The 17,537-nt window shown below is 42.1% G+C and overlaps 3 protein-coding genes across 3 annotated transcripts in view; 1 reads left to right on the top strand and 2 right to left on the bottom strand.

Moving 5' to 3' along the window:
• Positions 1 to 12,449, bottom strand: part of LOC116054946 (zinc finger protein 239-like) — a 59,124-nt gene extending 46,675 nt beyond the window's left edge. Inside the window, exons 1-4 of the mRNA XM_036001630.1 lie at positions 12,264 to 12,449; positions 6,491 to 6,604; positions 6,285 to 6,421; positions 5,818 to 5,986 (exon numbers count right to left, since the gene is read on the bottom strand). Coding sequence (XP_035857523.1) covers positions 5,818 to 5,986; positions 6,285 to 6,421; positions 6,491 to 6,604; positions 12,264 to 12,317 — 474 coding nt within the window. The 5' untranslated portion in view covers positions 12,318 to 12,449. The remainder of the gene's footprint in view (positions 1 to 5,817; positions 5,987 to 6,284; positions 6,422 to 6,490; positions 6,605 to 12,263) is intronic.
• The window catches only part of LOC116034155 (receptor-interacting serine/threonine-protein kinase 3-like), a 412,721-nt gene that overhangs the window by 188,174 nt on the left and 207,010 nt on the right, over positions 1 to 17,537 (top strand). The window lies entirely within an intron of this gene.
• Positions 1 to 17,537, bottom strand: part of LOC116054942 (NACHT, LRR and PYD domains-containing protein 5-like) — a 179,421-nt gene that overhangs the window by 137,117 nt on the left and 24,767 nt on the right. The window lies entirely within an intron of this gene.

Below are 17,537 nucleotides of genomic sequence, written 5' to 3'. Positions count from 1 at the left end.
TTTTAGGTTACTCTGTAGTGTGAAAGCTGCCCCACATTGATCACAGCTGTGTAGATTGTCTCCAGTGTGAACTCTCTGATGAATCTTTAAATATCCAGATGTTGTGAAGGATTTGTCACAGTGTTGACGTTTGGGTCCCGCTCCTCCTCTCCGTTTCTATAGCAACAGACAAACAGAGAGAAAGAGAGTTAGTGAACAACCATCTTAAACCCTGGACTTGCTCTCACTCACAATTTTCACTCTTCATACAATAATTTATGACAAAATGAAGTTTAGAATGTGCCGGTTGCAGACATGTTATTATGGAAGCAAATGTATTTTTCATAACTTTAATAAGTTCAGAAATATTCTACATTTTTCAGGCAAGTTTCCCCGTTCAAATGATTGACAATTTAAAAACTAAAACATTTGGTCACTCTCTTCAGTTTTACTTTCAGTTAGAAATTCCATGGTAACTTTAAAATAACACAAACCTTTCATACATTCTGGGTATTTTTCATCCTTTAAATCCCATTCAAGCCTTTTGAAATACATACATTAATTTGATGTCAAAATAAAGGTAAAGTTCTTCTGGTTGTAGACATGTTACTATGGAAGCCATCGGGCTCTTCTCAGTGTTTCCCACAGGTTGAGAATTTACTGGTGGTGGTGTGTGGCACAGGATGTGACGGAGCGGTGCGTGATGGCTAGGTTTAGTAATAATGGGTCAGTTATAAACTAGTCAAAAGAAGGTGAAAACAATGACTACACAACATTATCAGATCATTTAGAAAGAAAAAACTATTTACATATTAAACAAATTAGAATAAAAGATGACACAGATATAGATGAAAATATTTTTTTTACACTATGCGGCATCCGACACAATTTCAGAGTAGTTATTAGGGCTGCACGATATGAGAAAAATATGCGATATGCCGCGATAATGAAATACAATAATTTGTTGACGTTGTTGAATATCGCGATAATGATATAACTTGTGATAAATAAACAGATATTAAAATGTAGCCTACTCACTTCTACTGCCTTCAGTATTTTGCTAAAAAACAACAAATTGCTCGTTAAATTTGAAACAAATGACGAAAAAGTGTAGCCATGATGTGCTCTGACAATTAAAGCCCATGTTGCAGGTTAACCACCACTGTTGATTAATGGGTACATAAAGCACTCAACATATGTATATCATTGTTAAAAATGTCTCCAAATAGTGTTAAAGGCCAGTTTTCGCCGTTTTAGTCGTTTAGTGGGTTTTTTAAACGCAATTCGGTGATGACGTCACATTGGGGAGACGTGCCTCAGCCTAGTACTAGAACTATGGTGACTGACTGGGATGAGGAAGAGATGGAAGAGGAGTTTTTACTGTCAGTGAATAGCACCGAGTGAAAGTCAATGTTTTCTTTATATCTAGTGACAGTGATCATGTCGTTAGTTCAGATAAGTACCGGTAATTTATCTAGATCTAGAAATAGAAGGCATCATGCTAGCTATGGGCTAACATGCCAGTCAGTCCCACCTGTGAAATCCCCCGACGTTGTAAACACATTTTCGATTAGATATCTCACGTTTTGATGGTAGCCTACTAGCTCCAGTAACAACATATTTGCCTAGTGTTTATTTATTACTTGGACGGGGATGCCGTTTGGCTTTTCACAAGTTTAGACAGCTAGCTAACGCTACGCCAACGTTTTGCTAACGTTAGCGCAACAGCGTTAGCCTAGACGGCTAGGTAAATATTACGACCGAAACTACTGCCGATTGCCGAAGTTGCTGGCTGGTTACGCAACGTTAGCTAGTTCAGCTAGCATACATACAGGCTAACTATAGCCAGTTGGCTTTGTATGTAACAAAAACCCACCCATCTCGTAGGAGCGAAGCTTAAAGTTCCATTCAATAAAATTATGGTACAAAAGGAGCACTAACGCCATATGTCTTATGTTGACAACGTGGACGCAGATATGGGAAACTCCAAAGGCAGTCGTAATATTTACCAAGCTAGCAGTCTAGGCTAACGCTGTTGCGCTAACGTTAGCAAACGTCGGCGTAGCTAGCTGTCTAAACTTGTGAAAAGCCGAACAGCATCCCCGTCCAAGCTGCGTTTCACTTTCCCTCCAATATTATTATACACATAATAAAGACACATGGACTCGGTCGAGACCAAAAGCCATATTTTTCAACACCAGTGGTACAGACCAAGACCATAAACAGTGAACAGAGACAGGGCTTTCGTCTGTCGTCTCCCCAACGTGACGTAATGCAATGCATTGTGGGAGAAAGGAGAATCAATGCAAACCGCTGTAAAATAGTACTACTTTTTCGTATTTTATTCCGTTTTGTGATATCCATTGTATTTGATGTTGTTGGGTAACAGTTTAAATGTTTATTACCAACAAGAAAATTGCGCAAATTCATTAGAAAATAAACCCTGCAACATGGGCTTTAAATCAGTTTTTTTCTTTTGCCAAATGTTGACGGTTCAGCAGATAAAATACCCATAATACTATACTCCAGAAAATGACATGTTATTATTAATCTCAACACTGTTTCCTCCTAACTCCTGTTAACTCACATAAGACTAGGAATATCTAAAGTAAATTCTTGTTCATTTTGTTTGTTAGATCATTGTTAATTGTTTGAAGTGTATTAATCCGTGTTTTGGGGTTCCTAAACATAGCCTACTGTTCTGTACTATACATGTCCTGTTGCACTCATTAAGTTCTCATCTGAGCAGATGTCTGTCATTCAAACAACTCTGAGTTGTAGTTTAAAACTTTTAGAGCCAATTTAATAAAATTAAGGGTTTAATTCGGTCTCGGGTCCATGAATACAGTTAATGGATACAGGCACGGAGAACTGAAGGCTCGGTGAGCAACCATTAGCTCTGATTAGCAGTTAGCTCCGGTTAGCTAACTCCGTTATAAAGACACGAAGCGGAGAACCCTGCCGCGGAGAGGGGTAACAAACAGACTCTGATAAATGATGTTCAGGGAGCTTTCACAGCAGCGTGGCCCTGTTGTTTCTACGGTTTTATTAGTACAGTTAATCCCATTGCAAGACCACCAGCAGCATGCTACTACTAACGATAGCCTCTCTGAGCAAGTGCAACGTTGGTGCTGTCATGCATGCGGCACAGAACTTTGCGAGGGGGAGGGGCTGGAGGCAGCTGGTCTGTCTGCGCTGTAAAAAATTCACCGTTGTTTGGAAAGAAAATTTAATTCGGATTTTATCTACCTGGGCGGTGCACCCAAGTAGAACCAATGTATGGGAAACTCTGCTAACCTCAGTAGCGTGGACGTGAGGTGTAAACATAGCAAAAGATTTTCATTTAAAAAATGTTAAATAGTGTTAGGTAATCACCCAGGCTTAAATAAATGGACTGTTGACAAGTAACCAAATGGCTCAGAATTACATGAAATCAATGTGTTGTTAAAGTGGTATTGCACAACAGTAGAACTTATAAATCCAGGATAACCGATAAAGCGAGGCTTGACCTAGTCTGATCAGAGCATCCTGGCGGTCTGTGTTTCACGACGGCAAAGCCAGGCTGAGGAGGAGAGACTAGGTCGAGTCAGGCTGAGGAGGAGAGACTAGGTCGAGTCAGGCTGAGGAGGAGAGACTAGGTCGAGTCAGGCTGAGGAGGAGAGACTAGGTCGAGTCAGGCTGAAGTAATTCGGATAGATGACCGCAAGGTCGATCACAGATTCAGGGCTTAAAGGAGAATTCCAGCCAATTTTTTCGTTAATCTTGATCGCTATAGCTACGCGAGTACTTTCGATAGAAAAAACCCCCGACCCGAATCAGTGCATGTAACACGGAGAGGCTGCAGCTACGTACTACAAACGTCCCCTGAGCTAAAACGGCAGTGGTCAGGGCAAGTTTTAGAGTGCCTTTGTGCCTCTTAACAGACACAAAATGCAATTAATATGTCTGTGCCACATGAACAGGGCCCTTACGTGTCAACAAGATGCATTTTCAACTCAGACAGTGTTTAAATTCACACTCACCAGAGGGCAGCTAGCAGCTAACAGCTACTACCGCACCGCCGTTTTTTTTTAGTGGGAATAAACTTCAAGACGTGACATGACCTGTCCTCTGGAGGACATAGCCACACCACCGCCGCTCCGTGGATTGTTATTGGGATGATTATCACAGAAGCCTGTCTGAATACACTCACCGGACGGCAGCTAGCAGCTAACGGCTATCAGCTAGCAGGGCAAGCTAGCTACTGGCAGGATCGAGACAGGGACCAGGGTAGGTGAATTTAAACACTGTCTGTGAAGAGGCACAAAGGCACTCTAAACCTAGCCCCGACCACTGCCGTTTTAGCTCAGGGGACGCTTGTAGTACGTAGCTGCAGCCTCTCCACGTTACCTGCACTGATTCGGGTCGGTTTTTCGAAAGTACTCGCGTAGCTATAGCGATCAATATTAACGTAAAAATTGGCCAGAATTCCCCTCTAAAGTGAAAAAAAATCCTGAGCCTGAAACTTTTTTTTGAACAATTTGTATTAGTACATTCATGATTTTGTCCATGTTGATATTAGTTGCTTCATGTACATTTATTAAAAACGTTGCATTGTATAGCTTTTCATATAGCGTCTAAACTCTGGGACAAGGCCGTTATGTTTAAATAACGGTCATGCTGATTCCAAACAGACAACTTTTTATTAAGGCAGTTTGGGCTTCAGATAGCTCTTACACAGTGGCCATCGTTAATGACAAATCATGTTCCGCTATGAACGTGCACACACGTATTGTTTGTATCACAAACACGGTCGGTCAGTGAAGGAGCAGTCGCAGCGGTAGCCGTCGTTGCCGGTAACGTACTCGTATGACAGAGTGCATGGACCGAAGCTTTGTGACTAGCAAGCACTTTCTTACCGCTGCTGCCGTACAAGAGGCACCAAGTGCTAAACAGCTTCCCATCTCCACCCGTTTACTCTTGTCCTCTATTCATGCCCAGCGCCATTTGTTTTTAACTCCTTTCTCAACTAAAGCAGTATCTACATGCTCCAAGTTTGACAAACTTTGCATCCATATTTTTTAGCCGCGTTACCACTAGAACTCATTTCATTGGTAGGTGGAAGTTAGATGATTGGTTAAATCCAGCACATCAAAAGAAATCCCATGTGGACGTTTTAAATGTATTTATTTTTCTAAAATAGTCAAAAAAAGACTTGAAAATAATAAACGGCATGAAAGTTCCCAATTTTCTTTTTTTCCTCACAGCCGCACGCCGGAATACTTTAAGCCCTGCAGATTTCCTGCAGATGCTAAAATGGAGAATAATCATTGTTCATACTTTATACAGAGTGAGCAGCAGCTTCTTGTGGAAGTATGATAACGTGAAACACATTATTTGTAAAAAAAGAAACACGGCCGCTGTAATGAAACAGCGAGAGAAAGCGTGGCAGACGATCACGGACCGACTGAATGTGTAAGCAGCCTAAAAATATACATTAACTGACCACTGCTCTGAACTGAAACCGTCATAATCATACCATTCAAGGATTAGGCTACTAATCATTTGCACAAATTAACAGTTGTAGCTAGGGCTGCACAATATATCCTAAATGTTACGTTAACTTGAAACGGGTAAACGTTATGGTGCATTCAAAGTTATTGTAAAACACCCTTTTCTCATGTTTTTGTCGTTTAACAGCAATTTACTGGTGAAATAAGTTATTATTGTTATGTTATTATTACATTTTTAATAAATCATTTAAATTCCTCGCGTTTTTGCGCTGTATTAATATTCATTAATATTGAGATTAGATTTCTGGGACTCTTCAGTCTGGAGTAACCTCTTTCCTTCGCTCACCTCCTCCTCCTTCCTCTTGCTCCCTCGCTCCTCTGAGTCTCCCGAGGCCTCGCTGACAACTTTCCTGTTGCCCTCCTCCTTCTTCTCCTCCTTCTCCTTGTGTTTCTGCATGTACTCTGTGATAAGGTCGAGGTCCAGGTTGTCTTGCGGCTCCCATGTGTTATCCTCACTGGAAAGGTGAGTGCAGACAGAAGAAAATCTCCTCAGGCTTTGTTTTTAGGCAATACATTCTCACTCTAATTGCTAATTTGTATTATTCCTTTTTTTCTATTGTCATTTTGTAAGGTTATTTGATGGTCTGCAACTTAGTGTCAAAATACCAAACCTTCAACTATGAGGGCATGATACAACGCCAGAATTTATGCTGTAGATTATCTGCAATTTATAATTGAACAAGAGATATATATATATATATATTTATTCAGGACCAAGAACACCAAGTATTAATATTATAGACTCATACTTACTCTGAGAACCCCTTCCATTTCAGCAGAAACTCTACTCTTCCCTTAACCACTCTGCAGTCCAAAACCTTCTCCACCACATACTCCTCCTCTTCCTCCTTCACTGCTGGTGCTGCAGGAGGTGCTGCAGGCTGCTCCTCCTCCTCCTCTTCCTCCTCCTTCACTGCTGCAGCTGCAGGAGGTGCTGCAGGCTGCTCCTCCTCCTCCACTTCCTCCTCCTTCACTGCTGCAGCTGCAGGAGGTGCTGCAGGCTGCTCCTCCTCCTCGGCCTTCTTGCCCTTCTTTCCTGCTCCGGTCGCCAGCTTGACGTCTGCTGAGGGCTCCTTTGGTAGACCCAAGGGGAAAACATGCAGAGATAATGATACAAGGGTTAGAAGAACTAATGGGAGGTGGGAGTGAATTATAGTTTACCATGTTTTACTATATTAAAATGTTCTTTTTGAATGGAGAAAATGCAAGGACTGATGAGGTGACCAATCCATAGGACTTCAGAGTGTGAAGTATCTCCTGCGTTACAACTGAAATAACTACTAAAATGTAAGCCACAAAAGTCATTAACTGGAGCTACAAGCTACATGCACAGTAGCCTCAACCAACGACAGTTCATTCACCAGAAAATTGCCAGATGTTCCTCACCTTGCAAAACTCAGTTTGTTTTGGAAAACAAAAACAAACTTTGAGTTAGCAAGCTACACGCTGAAAATGGCAAGTTTAGAACAATGTTTTGATCGTGCAACAAGGCAGGCCTGGTTGGTTCTTTCTGGGAATAATTGTAAAGATTTACAAAGAATATGTTTAACGTTATGCCATTTTATATCTAACTGGGATGTTTTGGGACTGATTGTGGCAGGATTGCTGTGGGTGAAGTAATGTTACACAGGGTGATACACTGGTGAGAGCAAATTACATTTAGCCATGTATGCAGCTCATTTAAATAGCTCATTTTACCTTATTGTGTGAACAGGTAACTTAATTTTATATTATATGTGGCTAGGGTTGGTTAGCGTTCACAATTTTACCGGTGCCGGTACCAAAACCTGAAATTTAGTTCTGGTACCCAACGGTACCTTTTTTTGGTACTTTCCCTTTATAAAAACAAAAAAAAATAATTTCAGTTGTATTTATCCTAGAGTATCTTCGCTCCATCTTACCTGTGTGTGTGTGTGTGTGTGTGTGTGTGTGCTCTCTGTCAACATGCAGATGGCGTTTCTTCTATCGGGGTGAAAATGTTCCACCTAAACAACTTCCTTCCTGAGACTATTTAGCAGAGCCAAAGTCGTTGCGTCCGGAGCTTAGCGCCGCCCGAGATGATTGTGATTGGTTTAAAGAAATGCAAACAAGCCAAAGCGTTTTTTCTCCTATCCCAGAATGTAGGAGTAAGTGCACGTGCGAGACCGCGCGTTGATGTGTCTGAACAAAGGAACAAACTATTCTAAACCGTTCTGGAACCAGACGTGAAAAAGTCAAGCCTCCGAAGAAGCAACCAGCGATAGAGGAAATCAACGACATTAAGAGGTCGCTTGACTTCCTCTCTGAAGAGATTACCACTGTCAGGCTGCAGCAAAAATCCATTTTAGACCTGGTTGCGGAAGTAAAGGCTCTCCAGCTTCAAAATGAAGAGAAGGACAAGAGACTTGCCTTCCTAGAGAACAGAGTGGCTGATCTAGAGCAGTAGCCTACACCAGAATGAATGATGTTATTGTATCGGGGCTAAAAATAGAACCTCAGTCGTATGCACAGGCAGTAACAGTGATCACTGACCACAATCGGGAGCCCGACGGGTCGGTTTCTGACTCCGTGGAGCATCAAGTAGCAGCCTTTCTACAGTCCAAGGGCATCTGATTGGACTGTAACGCCATTGAGGCTTGTCACCCTCTGCCCCAGAGAAATAACAGCAACAAACCAGCCATTATAATGAGGTGTGTTAACCAAAAACACACAATTGCACTACTGAAACAAGGAAGGAAGTTGAAGGGAACAGACGTCTACATGAATGAATATCTCACCAAACCAAATGCTGATATCGCCTGGAAAACACGATCCTTGAAGAAGTAGAAGAAAATACAATCTACATGGTCTACAAACTGCAAAATCTTCATTAAAGTGATGGTTCGGAGTAATTTCACCCTAGGGTCCTTTGCACCATGACCTCAAGCTAAACAACCCCCCCCAGAAGCTTTTCTCACCTGGGTCGAACATTGGGAGAGTTAGCATTATCAGCTGAATAGCTTAGCGCAGGGGCTAATGGATCCAGGTTTGTATCTAGTAAGTTACCCCACTAATAATGCCCGAAATCATACCAAACCTCTACACTAGTTCAAATAGGTTATGTACTCATAAAACGATGGATTGGAAAGTTTGTAAGTACACCAGATGTTTATGTAAATAACACTTGCCTGTTGGCTTCTGCTCTCTGCTGTTGCTGCTGCAGTAAGACAACTGCTTAGGGACGTCTACAAATTACAACACCGAAAAGACATACAACAAAAATATTTATTAATTTAACTTCTTTTTTTTTAAATAAGTGCTGTAGTATAACTAGCAGGAGAGAAGTTATAACTGAGGTAAGTTTGGAGACATTACCTTATTTAATCATTAAATTAATAAATATTTTTGTTGTATTTCTTTCCGGTGTTGTAATTTGTAGACGTCCCTAAGAACTTGTCTTACTGCGACCTAGTCTCTCCTCCTCATCCTGACTCCACCTAGTCTCTCCTCCTCAGCCTGACTCGACCTAGTCTCTCCTCCTCATCCTGACTCCACCTAGTCTCTCCTCCTCAGCCTGACTCGACCTAGTCTCTCCTCCTCAGCCTGACTCGACCTAGTCTCTCCTCCTCAGCCTGACTCGACCTAGTCTCTCCTCCTCATCCTGACTCGACCTAGTCTCTCCTCTTCATCCTGACTCGACCTAGTCTCTCCTCCTCAGCCTGACTCGACCTAGTCTCTCCTCCTCAGCCTGACTCGACCTAGTCTCTCCTCTTCATCCTGACTCGACCTAGTCTCTCCTCCTCATCCTGACTCGACCTAGTCTCTCATCCTCAGCCTGACTTGGCCTTTGTGAAACACACCAAGCCAGGCTGCACAGATTAGACTAGGTCAAGCCTGGCTTTATCAGTTATCCTGGATTTATAAATTCTACTTTTGTGCAATACCCCCCTGAACACTGACCTGAACATGGCTGGTATCAGAGTCCCAGTCTGCTGCTTGTCTTCTGGGGACCTTGTTGCTCCGCTGCTCCAGGTTCTGGTTGTCCTCCTCCATTCCTCTCTTGTCCTGAAATCCAGCAGATGTCCACTGGGGCTGCTGGACTCACTCTGGATTCTGTTCAGTACAAATCAAAGCAGCAGAGATATTCAGGAGCTGCTGTCTCCTCTCGTTTTCCTCACATCCACACACAACTAAAACAACAGTCGGAAAACTCAAAGCAGAGGCTGGAAAACTGTTCCATTTCCTTCCTAGCTACACAATCAACTCAGAGGAGTTTGGAGAAAACAGCATTATATTAAACTGGGAATAAATCTAAACAACTGCACAATAAAAAGGTAAACATTTTTTTAATTAAATTCACTCAGAGCATTTGAGGAAAAAGGAAACTCAATAAAAAGTGATTTTCGACACTAGATATCAAACCAAAGCTCCTCACTATATCTGATTAAAGAGAAACAGAGCCATACTGACACCAATAAGAATTAACAGCAGAAAGCAGCATCTGAAGGACACACAGCAGGCCTACCATTACATTGGAACTGCACTGCTTTGCAAATAGTAAGAACCTTCTTCATCACAGACCTGATGGTGCAGTACTTGATCCAGATGGATCCACTTGCTGTCCCTCTGGCTGTTCCTCTCTCTGTCCCTGTAGGTTTTCTTCCTCCTCACCCTCTTCTTCATCCTCCTCACCCTCTTCGTCATCCTCCTCACCCTCTGGAATCTCCCTCTCTGTGTCAGAGCCCTCCCTTTCATCACATGCCCTCTCTCCAACCTCCCCAGACTCCTCTGGCTCTCCCTCTTCCTGCTCCTCAACACCTTCATTTGTTTCTCTCACTTTTTTGTTTCCTGGGGCTAAAAAGGACGCTATGTTCCTTCATCGTTTCATGATAACTATTAGAAGAAGAACAAACGTAGGGGCATGCATTACATTTCGTTACCTAACCATCCCTCCCTACTTAACACGGACAGATAGCCTGTTGATTACTTTACTCAAATGTCTTTATTATCGCGATGCAGCAGCCAAGACGGATGAAGTTAGGTGTTAACATCACAGCATTGTGTAGACCTAGAAGGAGACTGACATTTGGATATTCACTTCTGCTTTGATGAGATGAGTTTGTTTAGATATGATTACGTTTCTAAACACATCGAGACCTGGGGCCTGTTGCACAAAAGTAGAATGAAGAAATCCAGGATAACTGAAAAAGCGCAGCTTGACTTAGTGTGGTCTGCTCATCGCGGCTTAATCGGTTTCACGTTTGCCGAGCCAGGATGAGAAGGTGAAGCTATGTCAGCCAGGTGTAGATAGCTGGGATAAGTACACGTCCACGGGTTTCTTAAATATTCCACAGCATCGATCACAGATTTACTGATGCAGAGATGGAGAAGACGCATGCGGCATTTGTTTAACCTGCTGAGCAGCAGCTGTTAATGGAAAGTTACGAGGAGGTGAAGCATATAATATGCAAAAAGGGAAATACGGCTGTTGTTATCAGACAGAGAGAAAAAGCCTGGCAGACAATAGCGGACCGGATTTAAAAAGATCTACTTACTAGTCACTCCACATTTTTACAAAGTTGTACACTCTGTTTTAATAGCTTTAATATGCTTGTTTTAAGTGTTGGTTTATTGCTGTATCTGTTGTTATCTGCTAAATGTGCTGGTTTTACTGTAAAGTGTCTTTGAGTAGCCTGTAAAGCACTATATAAATAAAATGTATTATTATTATTATTTGGACCACTTTGCCTTAAAAGTGAGCAGAGGGATTAATGTTCCTCAGGAAATTTACCCTAAGGACTAGGCTTAATTTCAAACCATTATTCATAATGAGAGAATATGTTTTACAACCATATGCACCAATCTCTATAAGCTATGATTCTAAATATCTTTCTACAATTAATGTTAATACAGAACAATCATGACTGGACAAAAACTAGAAAAAGAAGTAGTCTAAGTGACTTCAATACACACTGTAAACCTATCTGTAAAACTATGTAGCCTATTATTATTCATGTTTTTTTTTCTCACTCCCAAGCTCCAAGATGACAAGTGACAGCACCAAAATAAAAAAGAAGAAGCTTGGTGGCGTTCCAACACATTCTCACACTCATCTGGTAAAATACTGACGTTTGGTCAGGTGCCATTGTCGTCGTTATTGACGCTAAAAGTCTCCTTTAGAGTCCGCTGCACGGTGTGGGAGGATCCCCCTGCCTCCCCCCGACTCTCCACGTTACACGGGGCACATTTCACGGGGAGAGCAGCAGAGGAAAAGCCCATTTCCTCCGCATTGTCCCACTTTATCTCCGGTGCCAGTGCAACCATTTCTTACCATCTAAAGAACTGCAATAGTAGGATTTAAAGCAAACTCGTGACAGCAATAGTTACAAGTAATGCATGTTAATAAAATAAAGCGAACACATTCAGAAGACAACGGAATAACTGTTAAATTGTTTATTTCGGATCAGAGCGGCAGCTGATTGAACTCATCAGACTCCAGGATTAATCTTAGCCTGGCTGCTAGCTAGCTGCAAAGAATACATCTCCATGGTTACTTGGCTGGGTTTAATTCAACCTGCTTTTGTGCAACCAAGTCAAAGCTAAATTCATCCAGGATAACCTGAATATCCTGGCTTAATCCCTATTCCTAGTTTTGTGCAACAGCCCCCCAGACATTTCCAGACTTGATTTCATTCTCAGTGTGAGGAACAAAAGGAACACGGTTATGACAACAACAACAACAAGTCCCTTAGGAGATGAAATGGTTCAGCTTACCACCAGGAGAACTCGGAGCTCCTCTGCTCTCTCCAAGAGTAGTCGCTGTCTCATTCACCGAGCAGCACCACAAGCTGCAGGCTGCAGCCTAGTGGTTGGGTGCGCCGCTCTAATTTACCCGTGTAGAACGTTGCGTCGCACATTAGTTCCGCTTTTGGCGCTCGCGTGTAAAACCATAATACATTCATAATTTTTGATTTGGTCAGCACGGGACATGCCTCCGTGTAGAACCGCCACTGTTAAGGGACTGGGACATTCTACCAGAAACGTACAGTATCTGTCCTGGAATTGTTACAGTGAATATAATCCAAAACTGACAACAAAAAATACTAAATGGGCAATTTCTGTGAGTTGCGCTTTAAAGGAATATGTAATATTAGGTCCTTGGATGTTTTATTCTTAATTAAAAACACTTTTGAAAATTACAAATCCTGAAAAAACTACCTTGTCCATAATTTTGTTATTCTGAAAACTGTTATTTAGAAGAAAAAAAAAAAATCAGTATTCATTAAAAGTTTAAGTTGTTATCATTCACATTAATTGATAAAAAACATTAAATGTTACATAAATTCTACAAATAAATCGTATTTTACAACTGTCCCCAGGTTTTCGGTCAGCCCTGTCACGTTACATAAAAACAAGATAAAAAGTGTGTAATACGCCTTTAAGGTTATGACTCAGAGGACGTGACATCATTTGACTGATAAAGGGTGACTTTTTCTCAATCACTTTTATGATTTAAAGCTTGTTTTTGCATGTTTTTTGGGGAGGACGAGCTAAAGGGTCATGCGCTGTCACACTAACATATCCTAGAAAACAATCAAAGTTTTGGAAAACCAAAACATGTCTAAAAATGTTACTGAAATGCCTTGCTTACAAGCTAACAGTTGCTAGGAAGCTAGCATGCTGAGTAATGGCAGTGAAAATGGCCGACTGTCAGGCCCCGTCACATCAGGCCCTGTCACGGCTGGTCACGGCCCTGTGTGACAGTATTTTATATATCATATTATATTATATTGGCTGAACATGACCATGTTAGTCTCATAACATGTACATTAAAATAATAATTCCAAATAGGAATACTTACTAAAACTTAATTAAAGAACATAAAACAGATTTTCCTGCATCAACAAAATCCATAAAGTCGTCCTGTCACGTCACGGTCAGTCCTATCACACATCACATTATGATATAAAAATGGACTATTTAAGAAATTATTCATGAATTAATCTCTTTAAATGTGTACATTAAGGGCGGAGGTATATATATATATATATATATATATATATATATATATATATATATATATATTTTTTTTTTTTTTTTTTACCGTCTGGCTCAAGGCCGGCAACAAAAGGGAGGTCACACACAGATAAGTTAATCAAAAAGTAGTTTATTTAACTAAATATACTAATAACACAAATTAACTCAACATAAATACACTAGTGGGGTGTGTAAATGTAGGAGACATCAGTCGTGTTTGCCATGTGTGGATGAGTGAATGAATGATGTGATGTGTGTTGTAAGGTGCAACAAACCAAACAAAGAACAAAATGGTGGATGGATGCAGTAGGACAAGCTGAGAGAGAGTGAGACTCCCAAGAGGGCCGTCTTTTATGCCTTCTGTAAGCCACGCCCAGATGGCCAGGTACAGACAACCCTCCCAGCTCCACCTGCCCGCCCACTCCCAGTACCTGCAGACAAAGGAGCAAACATAACAGGCAGGCAAATTGGGAAGGGTCGTCACACCCCCACCCTTAAAATGGGAGTCCTCACTATTTCAACATGTAACTCCAGCTGTCCCAAGGACATTATAATAAAAAAAAAAAATTTCAGATCTTCAACAATATGACTCTGGAACATCACTTTCAACCTGTGTATGTCAATACAACCTGCAGACGCCCTCACAGCTTACCCATCAAGGTCACCCTCCGAGCAACCTTGGTACCTGTAGGAAGCAATTTAAGAGAGACTACCACCAAACGAATAGAAAAAGATACTACATGAAGCAAACCCAAGTCACTTAAATAGTCATAGCTCTGGACATGGCATCAGCCACCGTATTTTCAGCTCCTTTTACATGTCGTATGTCTAAATGAAATGGTTGGGAGGAAAAGACACCAACGCATAAGCCGCTGATTTGGATTTTGGAGTGAGTGGAGAAAAGTTAGAGGATTATGATCGGTATAAACCACCACCGGACTCACTCCACCCCCCACATAAACTTCAAAGTGCTGCAATGCCCAGATGAGGGCCAGTGCCTCTTTTTCAATGATCGAATAATTCAGCTGATGTGAGTTAGATTTTTTAGAAAAGAAACTCACCGGACAGCCGACACCATTTTCATTAGTCTGCATAAGTACAGCACCAGCTCCCACCTTACTAGCATCCACATACAGCGAAAAAGGCTGGTCCATCTGTGGGGCTGCTAGGACAGGGGCAGAACACAATAACGACTTCACAGACTCAAAGGCATCTTGACATGGAAGCGACCATACAAACTTCACCTTTGGGCTTAGTAAAGAAGTGAGAGGAGCGGCTACTGTGGAGAAATTTTTACAAAACCCATGATAGTAACCCACCATACCCAAGAAACGAGAGAGTTCTTTCTTGGTAGTCGGAACAGGAAACTGGTCAATAGCTAACACCTTACTGGACAAACCTGCCCTTGACCAACCACCTTACCCAGGTAGGTGACTGTCGCCTTAGCAAACTCACATTTTGCCAAATTGATGGTCAAACCAGCCCAGGCCAACCGATCAAACAGGGACTGGATGCACTGAAGATGATCCTCCCAAGAGTCGCTGTATATCACAACATCATCTAAAAAGACAGCACAACCCACCAGTCCTGACACAACCTTATTCACTAGACGTTGGAAGGTGGCTGGGGCGTTACGTAACCCAAATGGCATCACTGAATAGGAGTACAAACCACTGGGTGTAATGAAGGACGCAATCTCTCTAGCTCTAGGACTCAGAGGAACCTGCCAGTAACCTTTAAGTAGGTCAAACTTACTGACAAACTTAGCAGAGCCAACTTGGTCCACACAGTCCTCCATACATGGAAGTGGAAAAGAGTCAGGCTTCGTCACTTGGTTTACTTTACGAATTTCAGTACATGGTCTAAACGTACCATCAGGCTTCTTTACAAGCAAACATGGAGAGGACCAACTAGACGCACATGGCTCAGCAATGTTATTTTCCAACATATAACTGACCTCTGCTTCCAACTGCTCTCGTTTATCCGGAGACATGCGATAAAAACGTTGTCGGACTGGCTTAGCATCTCCCACCTCAATGTCGTGTTCAATAAGATGAGTACGAGACGGAACATCAACAAATAAACACGGATACGTTCTTATCAATTTCACCAACTGTGCACGCTTTGGTTCAGGTAAATGTTTTAACACTCCCTCCAGTTTATCAAGTGACTCAGAGTTCTTAAACACACCATCATCGGGTGTAATAAACTCCTCCTCATTTTCCACTGTTGGATCCACAGATGGAGGTGAATGCTCTACTGTAACTGCTGCAGCACCTGAGGAAACCGTAGACCCGGGACCTGGCATAGCAGAGCGAGCATAATAGGGTTTTAACAAATTAATATGGCACAACTGTACAGACTTCCTTCGATTTGGAGTTGAGACAAAATAGTTCAGGTCTGACACTTTTCGGGTCACTGTATAGGGGCCACAGAACTTTGCCTGAAAAGGAGAGCCAACCAACGGCAGAAGTGCCAAAACCTGATCACCTGGACTAAATTCACGGCGTTCTCCCCGCCGATCATACAGCGTTTTCATTTTATTCTGAGCTCCCTGAAGGTTATCTCTTGCCAACTTATTTGCATGGTACAACCGCTGTCTGAAACCATTTACATAATCTATCAAATTGGTTGGAGCCTCCTCAGCTTTCCCTGGAAACCCCTGTCTGCGTCAAATGAAAACCTTTCTGTCCCTTCTGACAAACTCATGTTAGAGTGGGCAGCATCTCCACGACCACGGTTCTCCCCAAAAAAACCTCTATGGGTCAAGACAAACTCATCTGCCAATTTAGCAGCATCTGTAACCTTGCTTACTTTCTGTTCATTTATATAAGTTACAACACGACCAGGCAGAGTATTTTTAAACTGTTCCAGCAAAATTAGTTCCTGCAAATCCTCAAAGGTTTTTACCTGAGACGCAGCACACCATCGATTAAAATGAGTGGCCAAATCACGAACAAATTCAGTGTAAGACCGCTTCTCTTTCTTCTCTGACCTAAACCGCTGACGATATGCTTCCGGCACCAATTCATAGGCCCTAAGTACCGCAGCTTTAACCAATTGGTAACTAACACTGTCAGCAACACTCATGTCTGAGAATGCCTCCTGGGCTTTGCCAGTGAGCACACACTGAAGCAGTAGAGTGCTCTCAGTGTCAGACCATCTTCGGGCCTCCGCTAAACGTTCAAACAACACAAAGAAAATGTCCGGATCCCGTCCATCAAATTTAGGAACCAACCGCAAATTTACAGAAACATCAAATGATGGAGTATGAGGAGCAAACCATACTGAGTCCTCAGCCCTCTGTGGTTCAGGCTGAAGCTTTCCCTTACTTATAAGGTCCAACCTATAGCGCTCCAACTCTACCTGTTGTCTCACCTGATCATGGGCAAGTTCAGCTTCCCGAAGACGAACATCTTGTCATGCCTTTTCTAACTCCATAGCGTTCTGCAATTGTAGCAAGAGTAGCTGTTTTTGCTCTTCAAATGACAACCCAGCCCCAAAACCAGCCAGCACAGGAGCCATGTTAGACACTTTAACATCCCCATTTACATCAGATAAACTAGTCACTACCACAGGCACACTAGCAGACTCCACTAGGACAGGCAAAACATCCTGCTCCACTAATTTGGCCTTTAAGGTGTCCAGCAACTCATCTTTGTTTAACTTCTTGGGGAGATTTACGCTGTAATGGTCAGCCACTCTAAATAGCTGCTCTTTTTTGTAAGAATTAAGCAACTCTTCACTTGGACACCGAACAAATTCCTCAATTGAAGCCATTTTTCCAGACAGAACCTTTTCCCAGCAAGAAATAATGTATTAACACACTACAGGTAGGCAAAAACACCACCAAAAACAAGTTTTCACCACCACCAGACAAAGATGACAGGCTGTTTTAATTATGGAACCTCATTCCTCTAGCTAACTGCCTAACCAATACTACCTCTCTCACTCAACCCTAGTCTTCATGCAGGCTAGCAGCGGGATAAATTAAGCACAAACCCAGTAACC

Source organism: Sander lucioperca, chromosome 5, assembly GCF_008315115.2.
Source record: "Sander lucioperca isolate FBNREF2018 chromosome 5, SLUC_FBN_1.2, whole genome shotgun sequence".
NCBI lineage: Eukaryota > Metazoa > Chordata > Actinopteri > Perciformes > Percidae > Sander > Sander lucioperca.
Note: the sequence above shows the minus strand (reverse complement) of the source record. Positions and strands in the feature narration are given on the sequence as shown.